Source organism: Salvelinus namaycush, chromosome 23 (genome assembly GCF_016432855.1).
Source record: "Salvelinus namaycush isolate Seneca chromosome 23, SaNama_1.0, whole genome shotgun sequence".
NCBI lineage: Eukaryota > Metazoa > Chordata > Actinopteri > Salmoniformes > Salmonidae > Salvelinus > Salvelinus namaycush.
In genome coordinates this window covers 24,477,272-24,503,951 of record NC_052329.1, presented here as the reverse complement: position 1 = coordinate 24,503,951, position 26,680 = coordinate 24,477,272, and the positions used below count along the sequence as shown (strand labels likewise).

Below are 26,680 nucleotides of genomic sequence, written 5' to 3'. Positions count from 1 at the left end.
CCAGCGCTCTCGTGAATAAACCTTATTGATTATTTTTTCATTTCAATCAGTATCTTACAAATCCTGATTAGCAGACTGAGTAGTTTAATTGAATTGGTTTATGAACATCGAGAACATAATTCTCTTGACAACTTCCAGTTATACTGATGCATTGTGGGCCTGTAAAGGGTCTTGCCGATTTAGTGATATGGACCATGTGTGGAGGGTCATGGGGACTATAAACACTAGCAACATAGGGTATGACCCCTTACGTCAGTTAGCCTGGTATAAACACTACACACGCACGTTGTCAGTTAATCTGATATAAACATTGCACACACACCGCCATGACTTCACTAACCCATCCCAGGCAGGATAAATCTGTAACAGTGACCTAATTCTAACACACAGCACCTTGAGGTGATGCAGAGCTGGCACAGAGGGGATCCGGTTGGTGTAACTAACTACTTTATGGGAAACCTGGAGATGACTAGCTATTCCAGTGACCTATTGAGGTTCAATGGAACTGTTGCAATAGTTTAGCTCAGGGCGTCAACATGTTCTGTTGTTGAGGCCTACTGAGACTGCCAAGTACACATAAAACCAATAAACCTCCACCAAGCATTCACACAAGAACTATGATGGAAAATGAGTACTTGTCATGCTACACAAGCTGATGTTGACATCAGGAATTGATTAAATCAGCAGCACATTCAGCAGGTAATAGATACTCCATGAGAGTTAATTCTAGGTCAAATTCCAAAAATGCTTCATGGGGGATTCCACATTCTAAATCCATTTCCTGAGGTGCTGAGGGATCAGGATCAGTCAAATCTCAATACAACAGATGGGTAGAACATCTATAATATAGAAACCTGCATTTAAATCAATTCATCATGGAATGAAATTTTGCTTTTCAATTTCCAAACCAAAACTGTGGAGAGAAGAGAAGTGGAGCATGGCCTGGATCTTGAGTAGAAAAAGGACATATGTATGGATAGGATACACAGGCAACACAAAGCCTGTGTTGCCAAATGAGATCTAAGTAGGAAAGAAGGCAGTGAATGGGGGAAGCCTAATGGTGATTGGAGGTGCTATCTAGAACCATAATGTGTTATTCGGCTATCCAAATAGGATAAACCTTTTTGGTTCCAGGTAGAACCCTCTGTAGAAAGACACTACAAGGAACCAAAAAGGGTTATTCAAAGAGTTATCATATGGGGACAGCCAAAAAATCACATTATGGTTCTAGATAGTGCCTCCAATCACCATTAGGCTTCCCCCGTTCACTGCCTTCTTTCCTACTTAGATCTCATGTGTCAACACAGGCTTTCATTTTGTTTCTGATTCCGACTCACTTAGAAAGAATAAACTGGGAAAATATGATTAGACGAGACCAAGTGGCAGAAACAGCACCCAGCAGCCCCAAACAGGGCTAGAATTCAAGCCTGTTCATTGGAAAACCCCTGCCTACCACTTAGCCAACAGAATGTTAAGGCCATCCTGTAGCATCAACAGCATGTTAAGGCCATCCTGTAGCATCAACAGCATGTTAAGGCCATCCTGTAGCATCAACAGCATGTTAAGGCCATCCTGTAGCATCAACAGCATGTTAAGGCCATCCAGTAGCATCAACAGCATGTTAAGGCCATCCAGTAGCATCAACAGCATGTTAAGACCATCCTGTAGCATCAACACCATCATGATGAGCTATGGCTGCTTTAGAACTGCTGTTAATGGAATCAGCATGATACCTCATGGTCAGTCAATGAAGTGTTGAGTTCCATCTGATAGATAGGTGGACATCCGGTAGAAGCACACACTTGTGTGTACATGATCATGTGTGTTTATACTGTGCATATATACAGTGCAGGGCTGCAGTCATCTCAGCATTACAATCAAGCTTTAACAAGCCTAGCCTACTGTAGCTGGGGCTCATGGCAGAACCTACTCTAAATATAGACCATGTGCCTGCCCCGGCTCATTTCTATTTCATGAAACAAACAAAAAATGTATTTCATAGACCCAGTTTCTTAGAGATCATTGCAACCCTTTCAACATGAACATATCTCTTAACAACATAATTTTATGGAACGATACAATATCAATACTGATGTTCTATTTCTACTAAAACCATGCAATAGAGAGAGACCTAAAGCACAAACGCAGCAAAATCAAGCCTGCCCACTCAACACAAGCCATTTGAGACAGCCCGACTGCCTCTCTGCTAGTCACCCGGCTGAAGCTAGCCAAGCCCTTTCACTCAATCACAGTCTACAGAGGGAAAGCCATTTTACCTTTTTGTCCCTTTTCCACAGCTTGAGACAGCAAAATCCCCAGAAAAATAAATCTGACACCATGGCAGCCTCCCGCCTGCTACTGCTTTCCTATACAGTCCACTCTACTCCCGGCAAGACTAGTTCATTCTGGTGAGCCCACACCGCTGTCACAACACAGAAGCAGCGGCCAAATGAGAGAGAGCGAGGAGCTGCCCACGCCTTTGCCGCTGAGCTCATCTCAGAAACGACATCACAGGCTGCTCTTCCCCCTCCCTCGTTCTCTAACTCTAACAAGCGGCAGCCGCTCTCGCTTTCTGTTTCTATGACCTCATCGTTTCCTGCCTGGCCTCCCCACCTCTGATGTCTTCTGAAAATACCCCCTCCTATATTTCTCCCTCTCTCTTCCCCATCCCCCTTTCCCTAGTTCCCCTGATTGCAAAGCTCCTCTAGCTGACAGGCAATCATATTTAATCCTCTGTCTGAAATGTCAAATAAAAAAAGGGGGCTAGCCAAAGCCCTCATGCGACACCATCATGTCATCCAACATTGGTTGTTTTAGAGGGCTTACTGTACTAGTGGGGAGGATGACAGACTGATTCTACAAACGTAGGATCTTAATTTGAGCCAGTTTGCTACAGCTGGAAAAGAATCCCGCAGCAACAGGAAATGTGAATTATTATGTGGATTATAATGAATGGACATTTTTGTTGGGGTTGATTCATTTTTCATAAGGGAAAATCAACTCTGAAATTTCAAATTTCAAACTACAAACTTCCGAAGCCTTTTTAAACCTCAAAATTACAATAGACATTTGATATTTCCTCGGTGATAAAATGAAGGTCCTACATCTGTAAAAGCACACGTTGAAAGATTACAGTTCAAACATGCGTTTTAAAACCTAAACACAATATACTGTACAAACCACCTGGAACAGCAAACACCTAAGAAGAAAAGTCAACACCATAATGAGGTAATACAATCTTATATTTGGGGCTATGATAGGGTAAGACAGTTGTACTATGCTCATGAGGCAGTTATACATTCTTTGTTCATCAAGAATCAATGGGTAACCTACAGGTAACTGCCAAAATAAGGGAACAGATACATGTATATCATTAATTGAAATGCCATTGTACAATGCCTTTGGAAAGTATTCATACCCCTTGACCTTTTCCACATTTTGTTAGGTTACAGCCTTATTCTAAAATTGATTCAATCGTTTTTTTTCATCATCAATCAACACACAATACCCCATAATGATAAAGCAAAAATAAGATTTTAGAAATGTTTGCTAATAATCAGACCCTTTACTCAGTACTTTGTTGAAGGACCTTTGGGAGCGATTACAGCCTTGAGTCTTCTTGGGTATGACGCTACAAGCTTGGCACACCTGTATTTGGGGAATTTCTCCAATTCCTCTCTGCATATCCTCTCAAGCTCAGTCAGGTTGGATGGGGGGCGTTTCTGCACAGCTATTGTCAGGTCTCAACAGAGATGTTTGATCGAGTTCAAGTTCGGGCTCTGGCTGGGCCCACTCAAGGATATTCAGAGACTTGTCCCGAAGCCACTACTGCGTTGTCTTGGCTGTGTGCTTAGGGTCGTTGTCTTGTTTGAAGGTGAACCTTCGTCCCAGTCTGACGTCCTGAGACCTCTGGAGCAGGTTTTCATCAAGGATTTCTCTGTATTTTGCTCCGTTCATCTTTGCCTCGATCCTGACTTGTCTCCCAGTCCCTGCCACTGAAAAACACCCCCACAGCATGATGCTGCCACCACCATGCTTCTTTGGCATTCAAGCCACAGAGTTCAATCTTGGTGGCATCAGACCAGAAAATCTTGTATCTCATGGTCTGAGAGTCTTTAGGTGCCTTTTGGCAAACTCCATGCGGGCTGTCATGTGCCTTTTACTGAGGAGTGGCTTCTGTCTGGCCACTCTACCATAAAGGCCTGATTGGTGGAGTGCTGCAGAGATGGTTGTCCTTCTGGAAGGTTCTCCCATCTCCACAGTGGAACTCTAGAGCTCTGTCAGAGTGACCATCGGGTTCTTGGTGACTTCCCTGACCAAGACCCTTCTCCCCCGATTGCTCAGTTTGACCAGGCGGCCAGCTCTAGGAAGAGACTTGGCGGTTCCAAACTTCTTCCATTTAAGAGCGATTGAGGCCACTGTGTTCTTGGGGACCTTCAATGCTGCAGACATTTTTTGGTACCCTTCCCCAGATCTGTGCCTCGACACAATCCTGTCTCTGAGCTCTACGGACAATTCCTTCAACCTCATGGCTTGGTTTTTGCTCTGACATGCACTGTCAACTGTGAGACCTTATATAGACAGGTGTGTGCGCCTTTCCAAATCATGTCCAATCAATTGAATTTACTACAGGTGGACTCCAATCAAGTTGTAGAAACATCTCAAAGATGATCAATGGAAACAGGATGCACCTGAGCTAAATTTAGAGTCTCATAGCAAAGGGTCTGAATACTTATGTAAACAAGGTATTTCTGTTTTTGTTTTTATAAATTTGCAAAATATTCTAAAAACCTGTTTTCGCTTTGTCATTATGGGGTATTGTGTGTAGATTGCTGAGGATTTAATTTAAAGAAAATCAATTTTAGAATAAGGCTGTAACGTAACAAAATGTGGAAAAAGTCAAGGGGTCTGAATACTTTCCGAAGGCACTGTAAATATCCCAGATTGTGACTTTAAGAATACAGTAATTGTTAATACTGTCTGCTCTTGAAATATAAAATGTGAAGCAGAGGAACACAACGCATCACCACATCACACTATAACATGATGACGTGATTACTGCCTGAACACAGTGACCATTGTGGAGTGCCAGGCCAGGGTGTGGCAGTGGCGTGTTTACATGTTATTTAGGGATCTATAGCATCAGTGATCCTGTCCAGGTGCCACAGAGTCACAGACAGACAGCGGTCTTAATACATTATTTCAGGCTGGATGACTTTCCCTGCTGCTCATTTGCTTCCTCACACACTTTATTATCTCTCTGTCTATTTCTCTTTCCCCTACTCACTTTTTCTCTCTGTGTCTCTCCCTCTTTCTCTCAACTTTGTCCACCTCTCTGCCCCTCCCTAGAAAGGAGTAAAAAATGAAACACTACAAATCAGGAGGGAAGACAGGCAGACAGTGGTGGAGGAGACGAGTGCCAGACGGTGTTCTCCTTCTTCAAAATGTTGCTTTGGACAGACATCAGTCGTGGAGGACTAACATTTAGCTGCTTGAAGCTAACAAAGACAACCTACTGAGAAGCAGTCACATAACACACCATGTTTGGAGAATTTCACTAGCAGGGAAATAAAATAATTTCCATGGAGGTGGTTTCTATTTTTAAATAAAGCAGAAGTGGTCAAAAAGTCATTAGATAGAGGTTTCTATTGGGGAGGAATGTGAACATGCCACCACAAGTATAATAGAATTGGAAAACCCCACTAAAAAGCAAAGAATATTGAATCTGAAAAGGTACCAAAATGTTATAAATGATGGAGTTTTCAAGACGCTCATCAGTGTCAGACCAGGTTGAAGTTCATATTGTTATGCGTGGATACGTGTGAATATGTAAAGATCTCTCCATTCTATGGTGTGGGATGGAAAATGTTGACTAAGTCATTGTAGGCAGTCAAACAAGACTAGGCAGGCAGGTCACGGTAAATAAATTCCATCTCACTAAAACCTTAGCAGGAAGGAAGTGTAAGCCCCCTTTCTGTAAATCATACACATTCCTGCTACCTTTCCAATGTTGCTCAACCTCTATGGTGACATGCTGAAACCCTTACAGTCACTCAAGTCTACTTCCCAACACTCACTCCCAGGCATATCTGATCAGACACAAACAAACCAGCTCCCACCCTAATTTCAGAATCTGACATTTTGTTCACTGACTATTGCTCAATCACCATGGTGACAAACTGAAAATCGTACAGTCTTAATGTCTGAAAGTGAGTGTCTTTCCCAACAGTCACCAAAGGCTAATCAGACAATAGAGACAATTATGAGACATTTAGAAAACAACACTACTCCCACCTAAACAATGTGGTCTCACATCAGTGGGAGTTGTTATAAGAAGTGGCTAAACTGGGATTGTCCGTGAAAGGGAGGGACATATCATGTACTGTAAAGTTTCTTGAAAATATGTATATTTCCCAATATCCATCCACTCATAACAATACTGAAATGACCCTGGCCTTTAAATGCATTATTAACCACCCAAGGGAGTTCATTCTCTTGGGGCTGTGGTTGGCATGCTTGCCTTTGGGTCATGGCGACCCCGTTTGAATACCTGCAGGGACATAGCCTACCTACTCCCGCCGGACACGGCAACACTATACCAGAGTGGAAGAAATGAACCTAAGCGGTTTGAGAAACGGCACAATTCTTTACTGCTAACTAATGTCCAAAAAACACTATCTCTGAGGTTCTTCTGTAGTCAGCAGTAAGGGAGGTAGAAGCCAGGGAGGCAGGAGAAAGGGAGGCAATGGGGAGGGAGGCAGCAGGACAGTGGATTCAATTACTGCACTTGGCTCTGTGTCCAAGTCATAAATCACCTTGAACAGAACAGGCGTTATAAATAACTGGCCCCTAACTCTGACCACTCATCTAATCAAGGCTGCAGAAGTCAATGGCGAAAACAGAGAGATAGAAAGAGAGAGGTGGCGGGGGAGAGGGGGGGGGGGGGCACACAGGAAATGGTTTCATCTGTGAAATTACTTGAGCTCATCCTACATGAGGAGGATTCTTTGATCATGGTTGACAGAGGATAGGGCTTACATACAGATGTAAGTTCAAGTGTTAAGCTTCTTGAAAATGTACAAGACGGCCATATAATCTTGTATGTAGGGTGAGTGGCACTGGTTCACAAATCCAACCACAAACAGTGGTTGAATGAGGCATTATGGCTGCTTACATTGATCTGAGGCTCTGGACTCCTTATAGGAAAACCTTACCGAAAGCAGAGGCACGGTGAGAAATGTCTCTATTCATTCTGTTCTCTTGTCCGACCAAAACGACCTAATCAATGTAACATTTCAATCAGCAGACTGAGTCACAGCCACATTGCATCACACGGTTTTGGAGTGCTTTCTCTATCCCGGCTCCAACAAACAAAACACTCTTTCAGAGGATGCTTTTTGTGGGCTGACGAAATGCAGTCTGCCCTGTTTGGCTGGCCTGATGCCAAGAGAGGGCGTGTGGGATTGGACTGCATCACGCCATATGTCCAGGGCACAGGGAATGAAAAGTAGCAGAGGAAGTTGACCTTGTCTGCCATTCGGTTCGGTCGGTCAGTAGGTCCGTCCATCTATAACACCATTGGTCTGACATCTTTGTGATAACGTGATTGCCTGACTGTTTTAGTTGGACTGAACCGTGGTCGGCCGTCAGTAGTTTCTTTGCACTGTAAGGGAAATGTGAGGGACACATCTGGCCCTGTAGAGGACTCTGGGTAATGGGTAGCAGGGGGCAGGGCAGGGAAGGGCGAGCTCTAGCTGCCATCTCTGATTCCCTTTGGACTCTACTGGCCTCCGCTGGGTGGGTGGTTAATTACTAAGATTGCACTGCAGAAGCCCGGCTGTGGGTTGAGTGTAAATGACACACACTCTTGCACGGATGTGTGTGTGTGTGTGTGTGTGTGTGTGTGTGTGTGTGTGTGTGTGTGTGTGTGTGTGTGTGTGTGTGTGTGTGTGCACGTCAAAGAGGTCTGCTCCAGGATATTAAAAAATATATATTTGTTCCTAACTAAGCGACCACAACAAGCACTAACTCTCTCTAAGAGTGGCTAGAGTTACTGAACATATTACCTCAAAACAGGGTTCACCATAAGCAATAACAATATACAGTGCCTTTCGGAAAGTAATCAGACCACTTGATTTTTTCCACATTTTGTTACGTTACAGCCTTATTCTAAAATTTATGAAATATTCCCCCCCCCCCCCCTCATCAATCTACACACAATACCCCATAATGACAAAGCAAAAATAGATTTGTAAAAATGTTTGCTAATATAAAATAAAAATGAAATATCACATTTACTTACAACCTCTACCGACCCCCCCTCCCGGATCCGGGATCCTCCTCATCAGAAACGCTGACTAGCATAGCCTAGCCTAGCGCCACAGGGAATATCATATAATATAATTTCATGAAATCACAAGTCCAATACAGCAAATGAAAGATAAACATCTTGTGAATCCAGCCAACATGTCCGATTTTTAAAATGTTTTACAGCGAAAACACAACATATATTTATGTTAGCTCACCACCATATCCAAAAAAACACAGCCATTTTTTCACAGCAAAGACAAAACCCACAAATAGAGATAAAAATAATCACTAACCTTTGAACAACTTCATCAGATGACAGTCTTATAACATCATGTTATACAATACATTTATGTTTTGTTCGAAAATGTGCATATTTATAGCTACAAATCCTGGTTTTACATTGTGAACATGGCGCCAAAATGCTCCAAATTGTCCGGAGAAATTTTAGAGAGTCACGTAATCTAACAGAAAAAATCATAAACTTTGCTGAAAAATACATGTTGGACATATAATTAAAGATACACTGGTTCTTAATGCAACCGCTGTGTTAGATTTAAAAAAATAACTTTAGTAAAAAGCACAGCATACAATAATCTGAGACAGCGCTCAGCCATTCTCCGCCATGTTGGAGTCAACATATTCAACAAAAATACGAAATAACATCATAAATATTCTCTTACCTTTGATGAACTTTCATCAGAATGCAGTGCCAGGAATCCTTGTTCCACAATAAATTGTTGTTTTGTTTTAGAATGTCCATTTCTTCTTTCGAATTAGCAACTTTGGCTAGCATAGTGGAGCTCACGTGTCCATGAATGTTTGACGCATGGAACGAAAAATTCAAAAACTGATAATAAAAGTCGAATAAACTGGTCAAACTCAGTTGAGAATCCATCTTTAGGATGTTTTTCTCGTATGTATCCAATAACGTCCCAGACGGAGCATTTCTTCGTGTCTACCTAAGGCATTGCAGACAACGATATGGTGCACCCAGGTGCGCAGCAAAATACTGCCAATATGGCTGACCTGTCACTCCAAAAGCTCTCATTCGGTCCCACATCAGGCTAGACACCTCATTCAACGTTCTACTGCCTGTTGACATCTAGTGGAAGGCGTATGAAGTGCATACATATCCATAAATACAAGGCAATTGAATAGGCGAAGCCTTTCACAGAGACCCATTTCAGAATTTTCACTTCCTGTTTGGAAGTTTGCCTGCCAAATGAGTTCTGTTTTACTCACAGATATAATTCAAACATTTTTAGAAACTTCAGAGTGTTTTCTATCCAATAGTAATAATAATATGCATATCATATGATCTAGAACAGAGTACGAGGCCGTTTAATTTGGGCACTATTTTTTCCCAAAGTGGAAATGGCGCCCCCTATTAAGAAGAAGTTTTAAATATTCAGACCCTTTACTCAGTACTTTGTTGAAGCACCTTTGGCAGCAACTACAGCCTCACGTCTTCTTGGGTATGATGCTACAAGCTTGGCACATCTGTATTTGGGGAGTTTCTCACATTCTTCTTAGCAGATCCTCTCAAGCTCTGTCAGGTTGGATGCGGAGCGTTGCTGCACAGCTATTTTCAGGTCTCTCCAGAGATGTTTGATCAGGTTCAAGTCCGGGCTCTGGCTGGGCCCACTCAAGGATATTCAGAGACTTGTCCCGAAGCCACTCCTGCGTTGTCTTGGCTGTGTGTTTAGGGTTGTTGTCCTGTTCGAAGGTGAACCTTCGCACCAGTCTGAGGTCCTGAGCGCTATGGAGCAGGTTTTCATCAAGGATCTCTCTGTACTTTGCTCCGTTCATCATTGCTTCGATCCTGACTAGTCTCCCAGTCCCTGCCGCTGAAAAACATCCCCACAGCCTGATGCTGCCACCCCCATGCTGCCACCCCCATGCTTCACCGTGGGGATGGTGCTAGGTTTCCTCCAGACGTGACGCTTGACGCTTGGACTCCAATCAAGTTGTAGAAACATCTCAAGGATGATCAATGGAAACAGGATGCACCTGAACTCAAATTCGAGTCTCATAGCAAAGGGTCTGAATACTTATGTAAATAAGATATTTCAGTTTTTTATATTTTTATATATTTGCTAAAATTTATAAAAACCTGTTTTCGCTTTGTAATTATGGGGTATTGTGTGTAGATTGCTGAGTATTTAAAAAAATAAATAAATACATTTTTGAATAAGGCTGTAACGTAACAACATTTTGAAAAAGTTATCTTCAGGGTCAGATGGTTCCAAGAGCAAACAGCATCACTTTTCAATACAGTCTTCTCTTGGAAATGACTGACCCTGAAGAAAAATAGAACATTAAGCAAAAATAGAGTGCCAGACAGTATTACAATGGTTGATCAATGGCACCTTAGCCAATAGAAACGCTACATAACAGTGTAGTAAGGTGGCTGTGTTATTGGAGATAGTGTAGGTAACCTAGAGGTTAGAGAGATGAGCCAGCAACTGGAGGGTTGCCAGTTCAAATCCCGGGTCAGACGGGAAAAATCTTTTTGGAAGTCAGCTGGCAACTGGAGGGTTGCAGGTATCAAATCCTACATGCCATTGCCTGCCGTTGTGCCCTTGAGCAAGGCACTTAAACTCCCCACAACAACAGCTCCCCGGGTGCCCAGTGTGGCAGCCCCCCGCACCTCTCCAAAACCTATGTATGTGTGTGAATATGTATGTGTGTCTTTCAGAGAGGTTGGGTTAAAAGCGGTGGTCAAATTTTGGTAGGAGTGATCCTAATCTTAGTGTGGTGAGATTGTTCTGTCCAGAGGTCAGGTCAAGGTCGCCAGTGAAAAGGCTTCTGGGAGATTGAACAAAGACAACAATAAAGGACAGAGAGTAAAAGAAGAAAGAGGCAGACTAGACTAATCTATTTCTGGTGAGAAGTTTTTTTCAGACCCAGAGGTCATGGAATGAAAGGAGGTGACATCATGTCTTCACACATTGCAGAGAGAAAGCACATTCTAATGTAGAAACTTAGCAGGCTCAATGTGAAATCAACCAGGCTCAAATGTTGTTGTCATCTTTAACATATTTCTCAATATATCACCCTTATTTGAACTTGGTGCCCAAACAACTCATTCTTACAGTTTAACAACAAGCACAAGATGTACTCTCCCACCACCACCCTGCTATCAAAGATGAAATCAGACAGACATTATATGGAAGAGGAAGCCAGATAAGAAAAGTGTTGTGAATTAGAGGTGTCTCAGTAGATTGTGAAAGAAAGGATATTCTAAGGTGAGAGTTTAGAAGGCTAGTCGGTTCAAACAGGAATCGATATACAACAGAATAGCTTTACTCTACACTAAGAAAAATGATATGTTACAATTCAGGCTAGAATCCCAACCAACCCGACATACCGTCTGCCATAGGCAGCACGTCCATAAGGCTAGCTAAGCTTCCGCTGAAGTAAATTGAATTAATTTGCCAAAATGATATAGCCTAATTATATAGCCTATACAATGCGTTCAGAAAGTACTCACACCACCTAACTTTTTCCACATTTTGTTGTGTTACAGCCTTGACATTTTTTGTCGCTGGCCTACTCACAATAACGTCAAAGTTGAATTATGTTTTTGGATTTTTTACAAATGAATAAAAAAGAAAATTCAATGTTTGAGGCAATAGGTATTCAAGGCTTTTTAAATGGCAAGCCTAAATATGCTCAAGAGTAAACATTTGCTTAATTAACAAGTCACATAATAAGTTGCATGGACTCACTGTGTGTACAATAATAGCGTTTAACATAATTTTTTAATGACTACCTAATTTCTGTACCCCACACATACAATGATCTGTGAGGTCCCTCAATTGAGCAGTGAATTTCAAACCGATTCAACCACAAAGACCAGGGAGATTTTCCAATGCCTCGTAAAGAAGGGCACCTAATAGCAGATGGGTAAAAAAAAACGTTTAGGTATTTCATCATGAGGCCAAAGGTGACTTAAAACAGTTACAGAGTTTAATGGCTGTGATAGGAGAAATCTGAGATTTGATCAACAACATTGTAGTTGCTCCGCAATATTAACCTAATTGAGTGAAAAGAAGAATATATTAAAATATTCCAAAACATGCATCCTGTTTGCAACAAGGCACTGAAGTAATACTGCAAAACATGTGGCAAAGCAACCAACTTTTTGTTCTGAATACAAAGTGTTATGTTGGGGCTGCATCATGTTTTACGTATGCTTGTAATCGTTAAGGACAGGGGAGATTTCCAGGATAAAAAAGAAACGGAATGGAGCAAAGTAGGCAAAATCCTAGAGGAAAACCTAGTTCAGTCTGCTTTCCACCAGACACTTGGAGATTAATTCACCTTTCAGCAGGATAATAACCTAAAACACAAGGTCAAATCTAAACTGGAGTTGCTTACCAAAAATACAGTGAATGTTCCTGAGTGGCCAAGTTACAGTTTTGACTTAAATCTACTTGAAAATCCATGGCAGGACTTGGAAATGGTTATCTAGCAAAGATCAACAACCAATTGGACAGAGCTTGAAGAATATTGAAAAGAATAATGAACAAACGTTGCACAATCCAGGTGTGGAAAGCTCTTAGAGACTTACCCAGAATTGACTCACAGCTGTAATAGCTACCAAAGGTATTTCTACAAAGTATTAACTCAGGGGTGTGAATACTTATTTAAATTCAATATTTCTGTATTTAATTTACAATATATATCCTACATTTCAAAATACACGTTTTAACTTAGTCATTACTGTGTGTCTGAATACTTTCTGAAGGCACTATATATAGCCTACTCTACGCTCTCTTTTTTGCAAACAGTTGAGTTGCATTATTAGCCTAAATTATGACTATCTAATCTGCTCATCACATTAGGAATAGTAGGCTATCTAACATAACTCTGAAAATGTAACGATGCATGGAATGCTTTATACTAAAGGTGCATTTTCATGGTGAGAATTAGCTTCCCCAAACTTAAAACTCATGCCGCCTCTATGCCGCCTGCCTACGGCTGATTTGCAATACAAAATACCTATTTACATTTTTATCTACCTGGGCTGGAAACCCTGATGGCATACTGAGCATACCACAGCTCATAAACATGGATTAAGTCACTGTAATATTTCACCCTTTTTGACATACTAAAGAGAGAAACCAGGCGAAATCCCACTTCAAATGGCTTGACGGTAAAATACCACATTTCAAAGTGTGACATGCTACTGCTGGGGAGAATACAAATGGTTACCGCACAATTAACATTATTTGTCACAGGCTACACTCACACGTGGATTTTTCACAATGTAGACTGATATATTTCCAAGAACTCTAAGCGGAAGCTTTAATCTGTCTATTGATAATTCATATTTGACTATGTACTAGGAAACTGTGGTGAATACTAGAAGCTAGTGATTACCAATGAAAAATACCTATGTAAAGAAAATCGGAGGTGAATGAACAGCAATGCAGTTAAAGCATATTGCAAAGTGTGGCATCATTTTTGTTGAGCATTGAAAGTGCTTGAAACAATCATCAACAAAACATGAATGCACTCCCACTAGTGCAGGGGTAGGCAACTAGATTAAGCCACAATTTTTGCCTGAGCAGATGGTCGGTTGCCGAAACATAATTATAAACATTTGTACCCAGCAAATTGACCACAAGTAAGCCCATGTAACGTTGTTCGTCTGAGGAAGAAGGAGTAGACCAAAGCGCAGCGTGGTACGTGTTCATGATGTTTTAATATAGCCTGAACACTGAAACAAAAAACAAAAGTGGAACAAAACGCAACAGTTCTGTCAGGCCCCCCCCCCCCCCCCCCCCCCAAAGATTCAACAACTGAGACCTAAACCTAAACCTATAGGGGAGGGTCTGGGTGGGCATCTCTCCGTGGTGGCGGCTCTGGTGCGGGACGTGGACCCCGCTCCACCTTAAGCTTGGCCCACTTATGTGGCGCCTCTGGAGCGGGGACCCTCGCCGCCGACCCTGGACTGGTGACCCTCGCAGCGGGCCCCAGACAGGAGGGCGACTCTGGCAGCTCCGGACAGGAGGGAGACTCTGGCAGCTCCGGACAGGAGGGAGACTCTGGCAGCTCCGGACAGGAGGGAGACTCTGGCAGCTCCGGACAGGAGGGAGACTCTGGCAGCTCCGGACAGGAGGGAGACTCTGGCAGCTCCGGACAGGAGGGAGACTCTGGCAGCTCCGGACAGGAGGGAGACTCTGGCAGCACCGGACAGGAGGGAGACTCTGGCAGCACCGGACAGGAGGGAGACTCTGGCAGCTCCGGACTGGGGATCATCGCTGGAGGCTCAGGACTGGGGATCGTCGCTGGAGGCTCCGGACTGGGGATCGACGCTGGAGGCTCCGGACTGGGGATCGTCGCTGGAGTGGAGAGACACACAGGAGGCTTCGTGCCATGGATCATCACTGGAGGCTTCGTGCCATGGATCATCACTGGAGGCTTCGTGCCATGGATCATCACTGGAGGCTTCTTACCATGGATCATCACTGGAGGCTTCGTGCCATGGATCATCACTGGAGGCTTCGTGCCATGGATCATCACTGGAGGCTTCTTACCATGGATCATCACTGGAGGCTTCGTGCCATGGATCATCACTGGAGGCTTCGTGCCATGGATCATCACTGGAGGCTTCGTGCCATGGATCATCACTGGAGGCTTCGTGCCATGGATCATCACTGGAGGCTTCGTGCCATGGATCATCACTGGAGGCTTCTTGCCACGGATCATCACTGGAGGCTTCTTGCCACGGATCATCACTGGAGGCTTCTTGCTATGGATCATCACTGGAGGCTTCGTGTCATGGATCATCACTGGAGGCTTCGTGCCATGGATCATCACTGGAGTGGAGAGACACACAGGAGGCCTGGCTCTGGGAGAAGGCACTGGACTCACCAGGCTGGGGAGACATGCAGGAGGGTTAGGGCTTAGAACAGGCACAGGCACAGACATGCAGGAGGCCTCTTCCTTGGCCAAGGCACCGGCTACACTGGGCCGTGGAGGTGCACTGGCGGTCTCGACGCAGAGCTAGCGCAACTCGTCCTGGCTGGATACCCCCTGTAGCCCGGCAAGTGCGGGGAGCTGGAACAGGCCGCACTGGGCTGTGCTGGCGAACCGGGGACACCGTGCGTAGGGCTGGTGCAGGATAACCCGGGCCGAGGAGACATACTGGAGGCCAGATGCGCTGAGCCGGCACCATCCCTCCTGACTCGATGCCCACTCTAGCCCGGCCGATGCGAGGAGCTGCGATGTAGCGCACCGGGCTATGAGTGTGCACTAGGAACACCTTACGTGTCACCGCATAACACGGTGCCTGCCCGGTCAATCTCTCCCCACGGCAAACACGAGGAGTTGGCTCAGGTCTAAGACCTGACTCCGCCAATCTCCCCGTGTACCCCCCCCCAAAAATGTCTGGGACTGCCTCTCGTGCACGCCTCCTCGAGCCAACTCCTCGTAGCGTCGTCACTCCGCCTTAGCTGCCTCCAGCTCCTCTTTTGGACGGCGATACTCTCCCGTCTGTGCCCAGGGTCCCGTGCTGTCCAGGATTTCCTCCCATGTCCAGGAGTCCATTACAGCACGCTGCTTGGTCCTTTGGTGGTGGGTAGTTCTGTAACGTCGTTCGTCTGAGGAAGAAGGAGTAGACCAAAGCGCAGCGTGGTACGTGTTCATGATGTTTTAATATAGCCTGAACACTGAAACAAAAAACAAAAGTGGAACAAAACGCAACAGTTCTGTCAGGCACTCACACAACACAGAAAACAACTACCCACCAACACAGGTGGGAAAAGGCTACCTAAGTATGGTTCTCAATCAGAGACAACGATAGACAGCTGCCTCTGATTGAGAACCACACCCGGCCAAACACATAGAAAAGACAACATAGAACAAAACATAGAATGCCTACCCCAACTCACGCCCTGACCAACCAAAATAGAGACATAAAAAGGATCTCTAAGGTCAGGGCGTGACAGCCCAAAAATAGATTGTATTTGAAAATAACATAAAATAACATAAACATGTCATACCTTGATTACATTGAAGCACAATCACGTCTCTCTTTCTTTTGTAGGAATATTTGGGAACAGATTTCATGAATGAAAATATTTTTAAACTGAATTCTTGATGATTTAGTCTTTAAAAAGAAAAAAGAAAAAAAGAAATCCTTCCCCAAATTATAGTTTTAAGAGTAAAAATATATAAACTCAGCAAAAAAAGAAACGTCCATTCATTGTCATCTGCGTTTATTTTCAGCAAATTTAACGTGTAAATATTTGTATGAACATAACAAGATTCAACAACTGAGACATAAACTGAACAAGTTCCACAGACATGTGACTAACAGAAATGGAATAATGTGTCCCTGAACAAAGGGGGGGTCAAAATCAAAAGTAACAGTCTGGTGTGGCCACCAGCTGCATTAAGTACTGCAGTGCATCTCCTCCTCATGGACTGCACCAGATTTGCCAGTTCTTGCTGTGAGATGTTACCCAACTCTTCCACCAAGGCACCTGAAAGTTCCCGGACATTTCTGGGGGGAATGGCCCTAGCCCTCACCCTCCGATCCAACAGGTCCCAGACGTGCCCAATGGGATTGAGATCCGGGCTCTTCGCTGGCCATGGCAGATCACTGACATTCCTGTCTTGCAGGAAAACACGCACAGAACGAGCAGTATGGCTGGTGGCATTGTCATGCTGGAGGGTCATGTCAGGATGAGCCTGCAGGAAGGATACCACATGAGGGAGGAGGATGTCTTTCCTGTAACTTACAGCGTTGAGATTGCCTACAATGACAACAAGCTCAGTCCGATGATGCTGTGACACACCGCCCCAGACCATGACGAACCCTCCACCTTCAAATCGATCCCACTCCAGATTACAGATCTCGGTGTAACGCTCATTCCTTTGACGATAAACGCGAATCCGACCATCACCCGTGGTGGGATGAAACCGCGACTCGTCAGTGAAGAGCACTTTTTGCCAGTCCTATCTGGTCCAGCGATGGTGGGTTTGTGCCCATAGGCAACGTTGTTGCCGGTGATGTCTGGTGAGGACCTGCCTTACAACAGGTCTACAAGCCCTCAGTCTTACAACCGATCCTGTGCAGGTGTTGTTACACGTGGTCTGCCACTGCGAGGATGATCAGCTGTCCATCCTGTCTCCCTGTAGCACTGTCTCACAGTACGGAGATTGCAATTTATTGCCCTGGCCACATCTGCAGTCCTCATGCCTCCTTGCAGCATGCCTAAGGCACGTTCACGCAGATGAGCAAGGACCCTGGGCATCTTTCTTTTGGTGTTTTTCAGAGTCAGTAGAAAGGCCTCTTTAGTGTCCTAAGTTTTCATAACTGTGACCTTAATTGCCTACCGTCTGTAAGCTGTTAGTGTCTTAACGACCGTTCCACAGGTTTAAACCCTTTACAATGAAGATCTGTGAAGTTATTTGGATTTTTACTAATTATCTTTGAAAGACAGGGTCCTGAAAAAGGGCCGTTTCTTTTTTTGCTGAGTTTCTATACATAACCAGTCAAAAGTTTGGACACACCTACTCATTCCAGGGATTTTCTTATTTTCACTATTTTCTACATTGTAGAATGATAACTTCATGAGGTAGTCACATGGAATGCATTTCAATTAACAGGTTTGCCTTGTTAAAAGTTAATTTGTGGAATTTCTTTCCTTTTTAATGCGTTTGAGCCAATCAGTTGTATTGTGACAAGGTAGAGGTGGTATACAGAAGATAGCCCTATTTGGTAAAAGACCAAAGTCCATATTATGGCAAGAACAGCTCAAATAAGCAAAGAGAAACGACAGTCCATCATTACTTTAAGACATGAAGGTCAGTCAATGCGGAAAATGTCAAGAACTTTCAACATTTCTTCAAGTGCAGTCGCAAAAACCACCATGCGCTATGATGAAACTGGCTCTCATGAGGAAAGGAAGACACAGGAAAGGAAGGAAAGGAAGACCCAGAGGTACCTCTGCTGCAGAGGATAAATTCATTAGAGTTACGAGCCTCAGAAATGGCAGCCCAAATAAATGTTTCACAGAGTTCAAGTGACAGACACATCTCAACATCAACTGTTCAGATGGGACTGCTTGAATCAGGCCTTCATGGTCGAATTGCTGCAAAGAAACCACTACTTGAGGACACCAATAAGAAGAAGAGACTTGCTTGGGCCAAGAAACACGAGCAATGGCCATTAGACCGGTGGAAATCTGTCCTTTGGTCTGATGATTCCAAATTTGAGATTTTTGGTTCCAACCACCATGTCTTTGTGAGACGCAGAGTAGGGGAACTGGCTCCTGAGTGGCGCAGCATTCTAAGGCACTGCATCTCAGTGCAAGAGGTGTCATTACAGTCCCTGGTTTGAATTCAGGCTTTATCACATCCGGATGTGATTGGGAGTCCCATAGGGCGGCGCACAATTGGCCCAGCGTCGTCAGCAAGACAATGCTCCATGCCACACTGCCAAGTCAATCAAGGTGTGGATGGAGGACCACCAGATCAAGACCCTGTCATGGCCAGCCCAATCTCCAGACCTGAACCCCACTGAAAACCTCTGGAATGGGATCAAGCGGAAGATGGATGGTCACAAGCCATCAAACAAAGCCGAGCTGCTTGAATGTTTGCGCCAGGAGTGGCATAAAGTCATGCCAAGACACATGAAAGTTGTGATTGAAAATCATGGTTATTCCACCAAATATTGATTTATGAACTCTTCCTAAGTTAAACCATTAGTATTGTGTTGTTTAAAAACGAATATGAACTTATTGTCATTGCATTATTCGAGGTCTGACAACACTGCATCTTTTTTGTTATTTTGACCAGTTGTCATTTTCTGCAAATAAATGCTCTAAATGACAATATTTTTATTTGGAATTTGGGAGAAATGTTGTCAGTAGTTTATAGAATAATACAAAAATGTTAATTTTACCCAAACACATACCTATAAATAGTAAAACTGATAATTTTGCAGTGGTCTTTAAATTTTTTCCAGAGCTGTATATACAGGCGGGCTCACAAGTGATTTATATATATATATAGATCTCTTTTTACCCTTAAGACTTTGCGGGCCCCAAAAAAATCACTTGCGAGCCCGCCTGTTACCGACCCCTGCTCTAGTGACTAGTGAAGTTATTCAATCCATTCCACACCAACCCAACACCCTTTATCAGAGAAGGGCAGATCTCATGTCCATCCTCCACTGACCCACATGTCCTTTCACACCTCTCCTCTCAGACTGTTCTCTTTACTGAAACAATAGTTAATGCCTCTCCCTGTAAATCTTACAGTGATGTGTAAAGCATACTGTCTAATTACAGGTACTGTAAAGTGGAGACCAGTGTTTCTGTGTGGATGTTGTTGCAGAAACCATATCCGACAGACTGTAACAGGAGTGTCGTATCAAGTCTGTGGCTGATTGGAGAGATTGACTGGTGAAGACAGAGAGGAAAGGGATCTCTAGTACTCTAGTTAGGAGGATCTAGTTACTGTGCTCTTTGTGGCGGTAGACTATGTTACCATGATCAGTCCGGTGGTGATGGGGTCATTGCATCCATGGCACAGCTCTCCGAACTTGGCCCAGTAATCCTTCTTGCAGAAGAGCCGTCCCTCCTTCTCATAGTACCAGTGGGACAGGGAGGCACTGCACTCACAGCATCTGAACAAGGAGAGAGAGAGAGATAGTAATTTTAAGCACAGCTGACTTCGTAAAACTGGCTAGGTCTTTGAAACCAGTACTGGCCCAGGTTGACGTCTTGTCGGTGCTGAAGATTAGACAGTGCAGGGTTTGGCCTCCCCCTCCGCACAACATTTAACTGATTGTTGAAAGTTAGTCTTGAAAACCAATTAGCCACCACATCCTTCTCGATAACACCCCCTACAGTCTAGAGGTCGACCGATTAATCGGAATGGCCGATTAATTAGGGCCGATTTCAAGTTTTCATAACAATCGGAAATCTGTATTTTTGGACACCGATTTGGCCGATATTTTTTATTTTTTTTACACCTTTATTTAACTAGGCAAGTTAGTTAAGAACACATTCTTATTTTCAATGACGGCCTAGGAACGGTGGGTTAACTGCCTTGTTCAGGGGCAGAACGACAGATTTTTACCTTGTCAACTCGGGGATTCAATCTTGCAACCTTACGGTTAACTAGTCCAACGCTCTAACCACCTGCCTTACATTGCACTCCACGAGGAGCCTGCCTGTTACGCGAATGCAGTAAGAAGCCAAGGTAAGTTGCTAGCTAGCATTAAACTTATCTTATAAAAAACAATCAATCAATCATAATCACTAGTTAACTACACATGGTTGATGATATTACTAGTTTATCTAGCGTGTCATGCGTTGCATATAATCGATGCGGTGCGCATTCGCGAAAAAGGACTGTCGTTGCTCCAACGTGTACCTAACCATAAACATCAATGCCTTTCTTAAAATCAATACACAAGTATATATTTTTAAACCTGCATATTTAGTTAATATTGCCTGCTAACATGAATTTCTTTTAACTAGGGAAATTGTGTCACTTCTCTTGCAACAGAGTCAGGGTATATGCAGCAGTTTGGGCCGCCTGGCTCGTTGCGAACTGTGTGAAGACTATTTGTTCCTAACAAAGACAGCCAACTTCGCCAAACGGGGGATGATTTAACAAAATCACATTTGTGAAAAAAGCACAATCGTTGCACGACTGTACCTAACCATAAACAGCAATGCCTTTCTTAAAATCAATACACAGAAGTATATATTTTTAAACCTGCATATTTAGCTAAAATAAATCCAGGTTAGCAGGCAATCTTAACCAGATGAAATTGTGTCACTTCTCTTGCGTTCATTGCACGCAGAGTCAGGGTATATGCAACAGTTTGGGCCGCCTGGCTCGTTGCGAACTAATTTGCCAGAATTTTACGTAATTATGACATAACATTGAAGGTTGTGCAATGTAACAGGAATATTTAGACTTATGGATGCCACCCGTTAGATAAAATACGGAACGGTTCCGTATTTCACTGAAAGAATAAACGTTTTGTTTTCTAAATGATAGTTTCCGGATTCGACCATACTAATGACCAAAGGCTCGTATTTCTGTGTGTTATTATGTTATAATTAAGTCTATGATTTGATATTTGATAGAGCAGTCTGACTGAGCGATGGTAGGCAGCAGCAGGCTCGTACGCATTCATTCAAACAGCACTTTCGTGCGTTTTGCCAGAAGCTCTTCGCAATGCTTCAAGCATTGAGCTGTTTATGACTTCAAGCCTATCAACTCCCGAGATTAGGCTGGTGTAACCGATGTGAAATGGCTAGCTAGTTAGCGGGGTGCGCGCTAATAGCGTTTCAATCGGTGACGTCACTCGCTCTGAGACTTGGAGTAGTTGTTCCCCTTGCTCTGCAAGGGCCGCGGCTTTTGTGGAGCGATGGGTAACGATGCTTCGAGGGTGGCTGTTGTCGATGTGTTCCTGGTTCGAGCCCAGGTAGGGGCGAGGAGATAGACGGAGGCTATACTGTTACACTGGCAATACTAAAGTGCCTATAAGAACATCCAATAGTCAAATATATATGAAATACAAATGGTATAGAGAGAAATAGTCCTATAATTCCTATAATAACTACAACCTAAAACTTCTTACCTGGGAATATTGAAGACTCATGTTAAAAGGAACCACCAGCTTTCATATGTTCTCATGTTCTGAGCAAGGAACTTAAACGTTAGCTTTTTTACATGGCACATACTGCACTTTTACTTTCTTCTCCAACACTTTGTTTTTGCATTATTTAAACCAAATTGAACATGTTTCATTATTTATTTGAGGCCAAATTGATTTTAGTGATGTATTATATTAAGGTAAAATAAGTGTTCATTCAGTATTGTTGTATTTGTCATTATTACAAATACATTTAAAAAAAATAGACCTATTCATCGGTATCGGCTTTTTTTGGCCCTCCAATAATCGGTATCGGCATTGAAAAATCATAATCGGTCGACCTCTACTACAGTCGCCACCATTGTCACACACACTACAACAAAAGCATGGGAAAATTAGGCTACTGCTCACTATTGGGTAACTCCACATTTTTGCTCTAATACAATTGAATGGCAGAGGCCTTCTTTAAAGCTTCTGAAGGCCTAACCAATGGTTGGCTGAGCTAGCTAGATTTTTCTACCCAGAAACACAAACTGATGAGATGGAATCAGAAGATCATAAAAATTATTCAAAAGATGAAGTAGAAATGAAAAATAAATTGTATTTAAAAAAAATATATACGTTTTTATATAGTTCCCCACTAATTTTAGCCCATCATGGGGCTAAACCAGTGAGATGTGTCTTACTGAAGGTAATGCAACAGATAAGAACATTTAAGTTTCATCACTTTCAGATCCATGACGCGTTAACCACTAAGACTAAAGCAACACTTCCACATACATTAGGTCTTAGACCAAAGTGAGATCACAGACAAACCCAACACTGTGACTAATAAAGGTCTTGAAACAACAAGGATATGATGAATGACACCTACACATGTCAATGCTATCCAAACACAACATCCAACTATAACAACATGGTTGTTACTCCAGTGGCTTTTGATCCACACGACTGCAAAGTGATTTTATGCGTTCCAATATCATTTGATTTAGAATAAAACATCTCAGATATATAACCACGTTTATAAACTGGGTGGTTCAAGCCCTGAATGCGTATACCATTGGTATGACAAAACATGTATTTTTACTGCTCTAATTACGTTGGTAACCAGTTTATAATAGCAATAAGGCACCTCAGGGGTTTGTGGTATATGGTCAATATACCACAGCTAAGGGCTGCATCTAGGTACTCCACGTTGCGTTGTGCTTAAGAACAGCCCTTAGTCATTGTATATAGGCCATATACAACACCCCCTCGGGCCTTATTACTTAATTATATCATAGACATAAGGGGCTATCTGCATGTGGAGATCTTAAGGAATGGACTTATCGCTGTCAGTAACAGTGGATTAAGAGAGCTGATAGTGAGATATCTTTCTCAAGGAGAGGACAGAGCTGAATGATTGGGTAATGATGTCAGGCAGATAGAGATCATTGGCTGATAGACAGGCTGAGGACTGAGGAGTGAAGGGGAGAGGAGATGACATCACAGACAACAACACAGTCAATAATCACAGAGACACACACACCAGAGGAGGCTGATGTTAGAAACTAGGAGGACATACTCATTGTAATGGCTGGAATGGAATGAATGGAAGGGTTCCAAACACATAAAACACATGGAAACAACGTGTTGACTCCATTCCATTGATTCCATTCAAGCCATTACAATGAGCATGTCCTCCTATAGCTCCTCCCACCAGCCTCCACTGACAAACACGCGCACACACATACACAGACACGCACGATACTGAACATACCAGATAGATGACACATCATTGATCTAGCTCAGGGTGGTAGTCAGCTTTCCACCTTTCTGCAACCATGAATCAAGATAAAACAAGTTCCAGAGGAAGTAGTTTAGTTGGCTATTCTAAACCACAACAATACCACTTTAATAAAAAATAAAAAAAGTTTACCTTTATTTAACTAGGCAAGTCAGTTAAGAACAAATGTTTATTTACAATGATGGCCTACCAGGGAACAGTGGGTTAACTGCCTTGTTCAGTGGCAGAGTGACAGGTTTTTACCTTGTCAGCTCGGGGATTCGATCCAGCAACCTTTCTGTTACTGGCCTAACGCTCTAACCACTAAGCTACCTGCTGCCCCATTTCTGTTCCAGCCAGGCTCTATGTTGAAATAAGACAAACAAATGACATCAGCTCTCCTTCGCTCAGCTCTTGAAATGAGGACAGGAGTTTGAGACGGCTCTGTGCATTACACTTTTCATAGAAATGAGCTGAGCCAAGTTGAGCTGAGCTATAGCCTACTGGGATGACCTATTTGCTGGCTGGGGCCATGCTGTATAGGACAAAGTGATAGTCTGAAAAGGTCATCTGTGTGAGACATCCATGACTAACCGAGTGTCTCCACTCCATTCCAGTGGACCATCGTCCATTAGCCCTCCTAGTCCTTCCTCTGCCAGACAGCCAGGGATCAATAGGAACATACCTGGGGGAGTCAGGGGGACTTTTGGTCATCAACCCCCATCTGCTGCCTCTGCTGGGCTACAGAACATCCAGACCAGAGGCCTAGGAGGGAAAAGTGAATGGGGCAGTGGTGTAAGGGTATGGGGTGTAATATTAACAGATTAAGTTTAGGGGCCTGGCAACTGTTGGGAGGGACGCCTAGGGAGAGGGAAATGAGGATGAGGACATAGATAGAGGCTGATGGGGGTAAGTGAGTGGAACAGATTGAGCAGGCACTGGAGGAGAGGACAGGTCAATTCCCATGGGTTTCAGCAGTTATCAGACTTCTTTAAGTCAAGCCAGGACACACACGCATGCGCCCATGCAGAAACACACACATGTACACACACTAAACCTCCCTCTTTCTGATATGAGCATGTGCTCACATAGTGAACATCTCAGTGTAACGTTAAAAACAGAGCTCCCACTACTACACCCTGAGCGTGCTGCATGCAGTATGCTGAGCATGTGGTGTGATGATAGGAGGCAGAAGAACTGGATCAAGGGTAGTCAGAGGACACAGACACACTACTCTATCTAGTCAGCAATCTTGTCTTCCAGCTACACCTCTCCCTCTGCAGAGTCATACCTGGGCCTGCTCTTTACACAGCAGGCATATCAGTCCACACAGGGCTTCAATGCTCTCGAGCTAAATCCAAGCTGAAGTCACTTTATCAGGGAAGGGCATGTGGAGCTGAACTGTACTGTAACAGAATACCATATGACTATGACTAAACAGTTAGTTCTCCAAATATAGTCTTATGTTACCCACAGTAGCAGGCAATAGTAGTAGGATTACATGCGAGTGAAAGTGTGAGTGTATGTGTTTGTGAGATACCCTTTGACAGGGTCTGTCTGGAGCGAACTTTGGTGGATTTGTGCCTGTGCCTGTGCCTATGTGTGTGTGTGTGTGTGTGTGTGTGTGTGTGTGTGTGTGTGTGTGTGTGTGTGTGTGTGTGTGTGTGTGTGTGTGTGTGTGTGTGTGTGTATGTCCATGCCTGTGTGTGTGTGTGTGTGTGTGTGTGTGTGTGTGTGTGTGTGTGTGTGTGTGTGTGTGTGTGTGTGTGTGTGTGTGTGTGTGTGTGTGTGTGTGTGTGCACATTCATGCCTGTGTATGTGTGTGTGTACCATGCATGCCTGTGCGTGTTTGCGTTACAGGGGGCACATAAGAGGATTAACATTTTGAAAGATTCAGAGGGAGACTCTCTTACCCATTGTACCAACTACCCCGCTGGATGACTAAGAGCTTGCCCTGAGTTCAGTACTACTACTTTCTATACACACACAAAACTGTTGCACTTGTACTGTACAGTAGCCTATATTGCCGGACAAAGCTGGTGACCCAAAATAATAACTGACAAGAGTAACAACATAACACAAACACTATAGCATGCTACTCAGAGTCATGCCCCATATATCTACAGGATGAACATGAATCCCTGAACAGGACCAGTGGCGCACCATCCACCACAGAGAAAACACAATGGTAAATATAGATGTGATAATGTGAGATGAGTAATGCAAAATGGTCTGTGGTGAAGACTAGAATGAGATTAAGGGCTGCACGTCAGATACACATAACCAAAATACTCTGAGATCAAATGCTGATGTTAACCACAGGAATGGCTACAGAGAAAAGTGGGTACTGGATATGATACTGATGAACTACAAGGCAGACCTCATATCTATTCATATGAAATGGTCATGCCTTTTTCTTTTCCACGCAGCACAGAGTAAGCTAAATGCAGAGCTCGCTGAAAGCATCGAGAGAGAAAAGAGATGAGAGAAAAAGAGCACACATAAGGATAGAGTAAAGCACGAGATGAGAGATGAGAGAAAAAGAGCACACATAAGGATAGAGTAAAGCAGGAGATGAGAGATGAGAGAAAAAGAGCACACATAAGGATAGAGTAAAGCAGGAGATGAGAGATGAGAGAAAAAGAGCACACATAAGGATAGAGTAAAGCAGGAGATGAGAGATGAGAGAAAAAGAGCACACATAAGGATAGAGCAAAGCAGGAGATGAGAGATGAGAGAATAAGAGCACACATAAGGATAGAGTAAAGCAGGAGATGAGAGATGAGAGAAAAAGAGCACACATAAGGATAGAGCAAAGCAGGAGATGAGAGATGAGAGAATAAGAGCACACATAAGGATAGAGCAAAGCAGGAGATGAGAGATGAGAGAAAAAGAGCACACATAAGGATAGAGCAAAGCAGGAGATGAGAGATGAGAGAAAAAGAGCACACATAAGGATAGAGCAA

The 26,680-nt window shown here is 43.4% G+C and overlaps 1 protein-coding gene across 1 annotated transcript in view; it reads right to left on the bottom strand.

The window, feature by feature from the left end:
• LOC120018563 (LIM domain kinase 1-like) overlaps nucleotides 1-26,680 on the bottom strand; it is a 97,571-nt gene that overhangs the window by 21,482 nt on the left and 49,409 nt on the right. Inside the window, exon 2 of the mRNA XM_038961777.1 lies at nucleotides 19,822-19,960. Within this exon, the coding sequence (XP_038817705.1) occupies nucleotides 19,822-19,960 (139 nt within the window). The remainder of the gene's footprint in view (nucleotides 1-19,821; nucleotides 19,961-26,680) is intronic.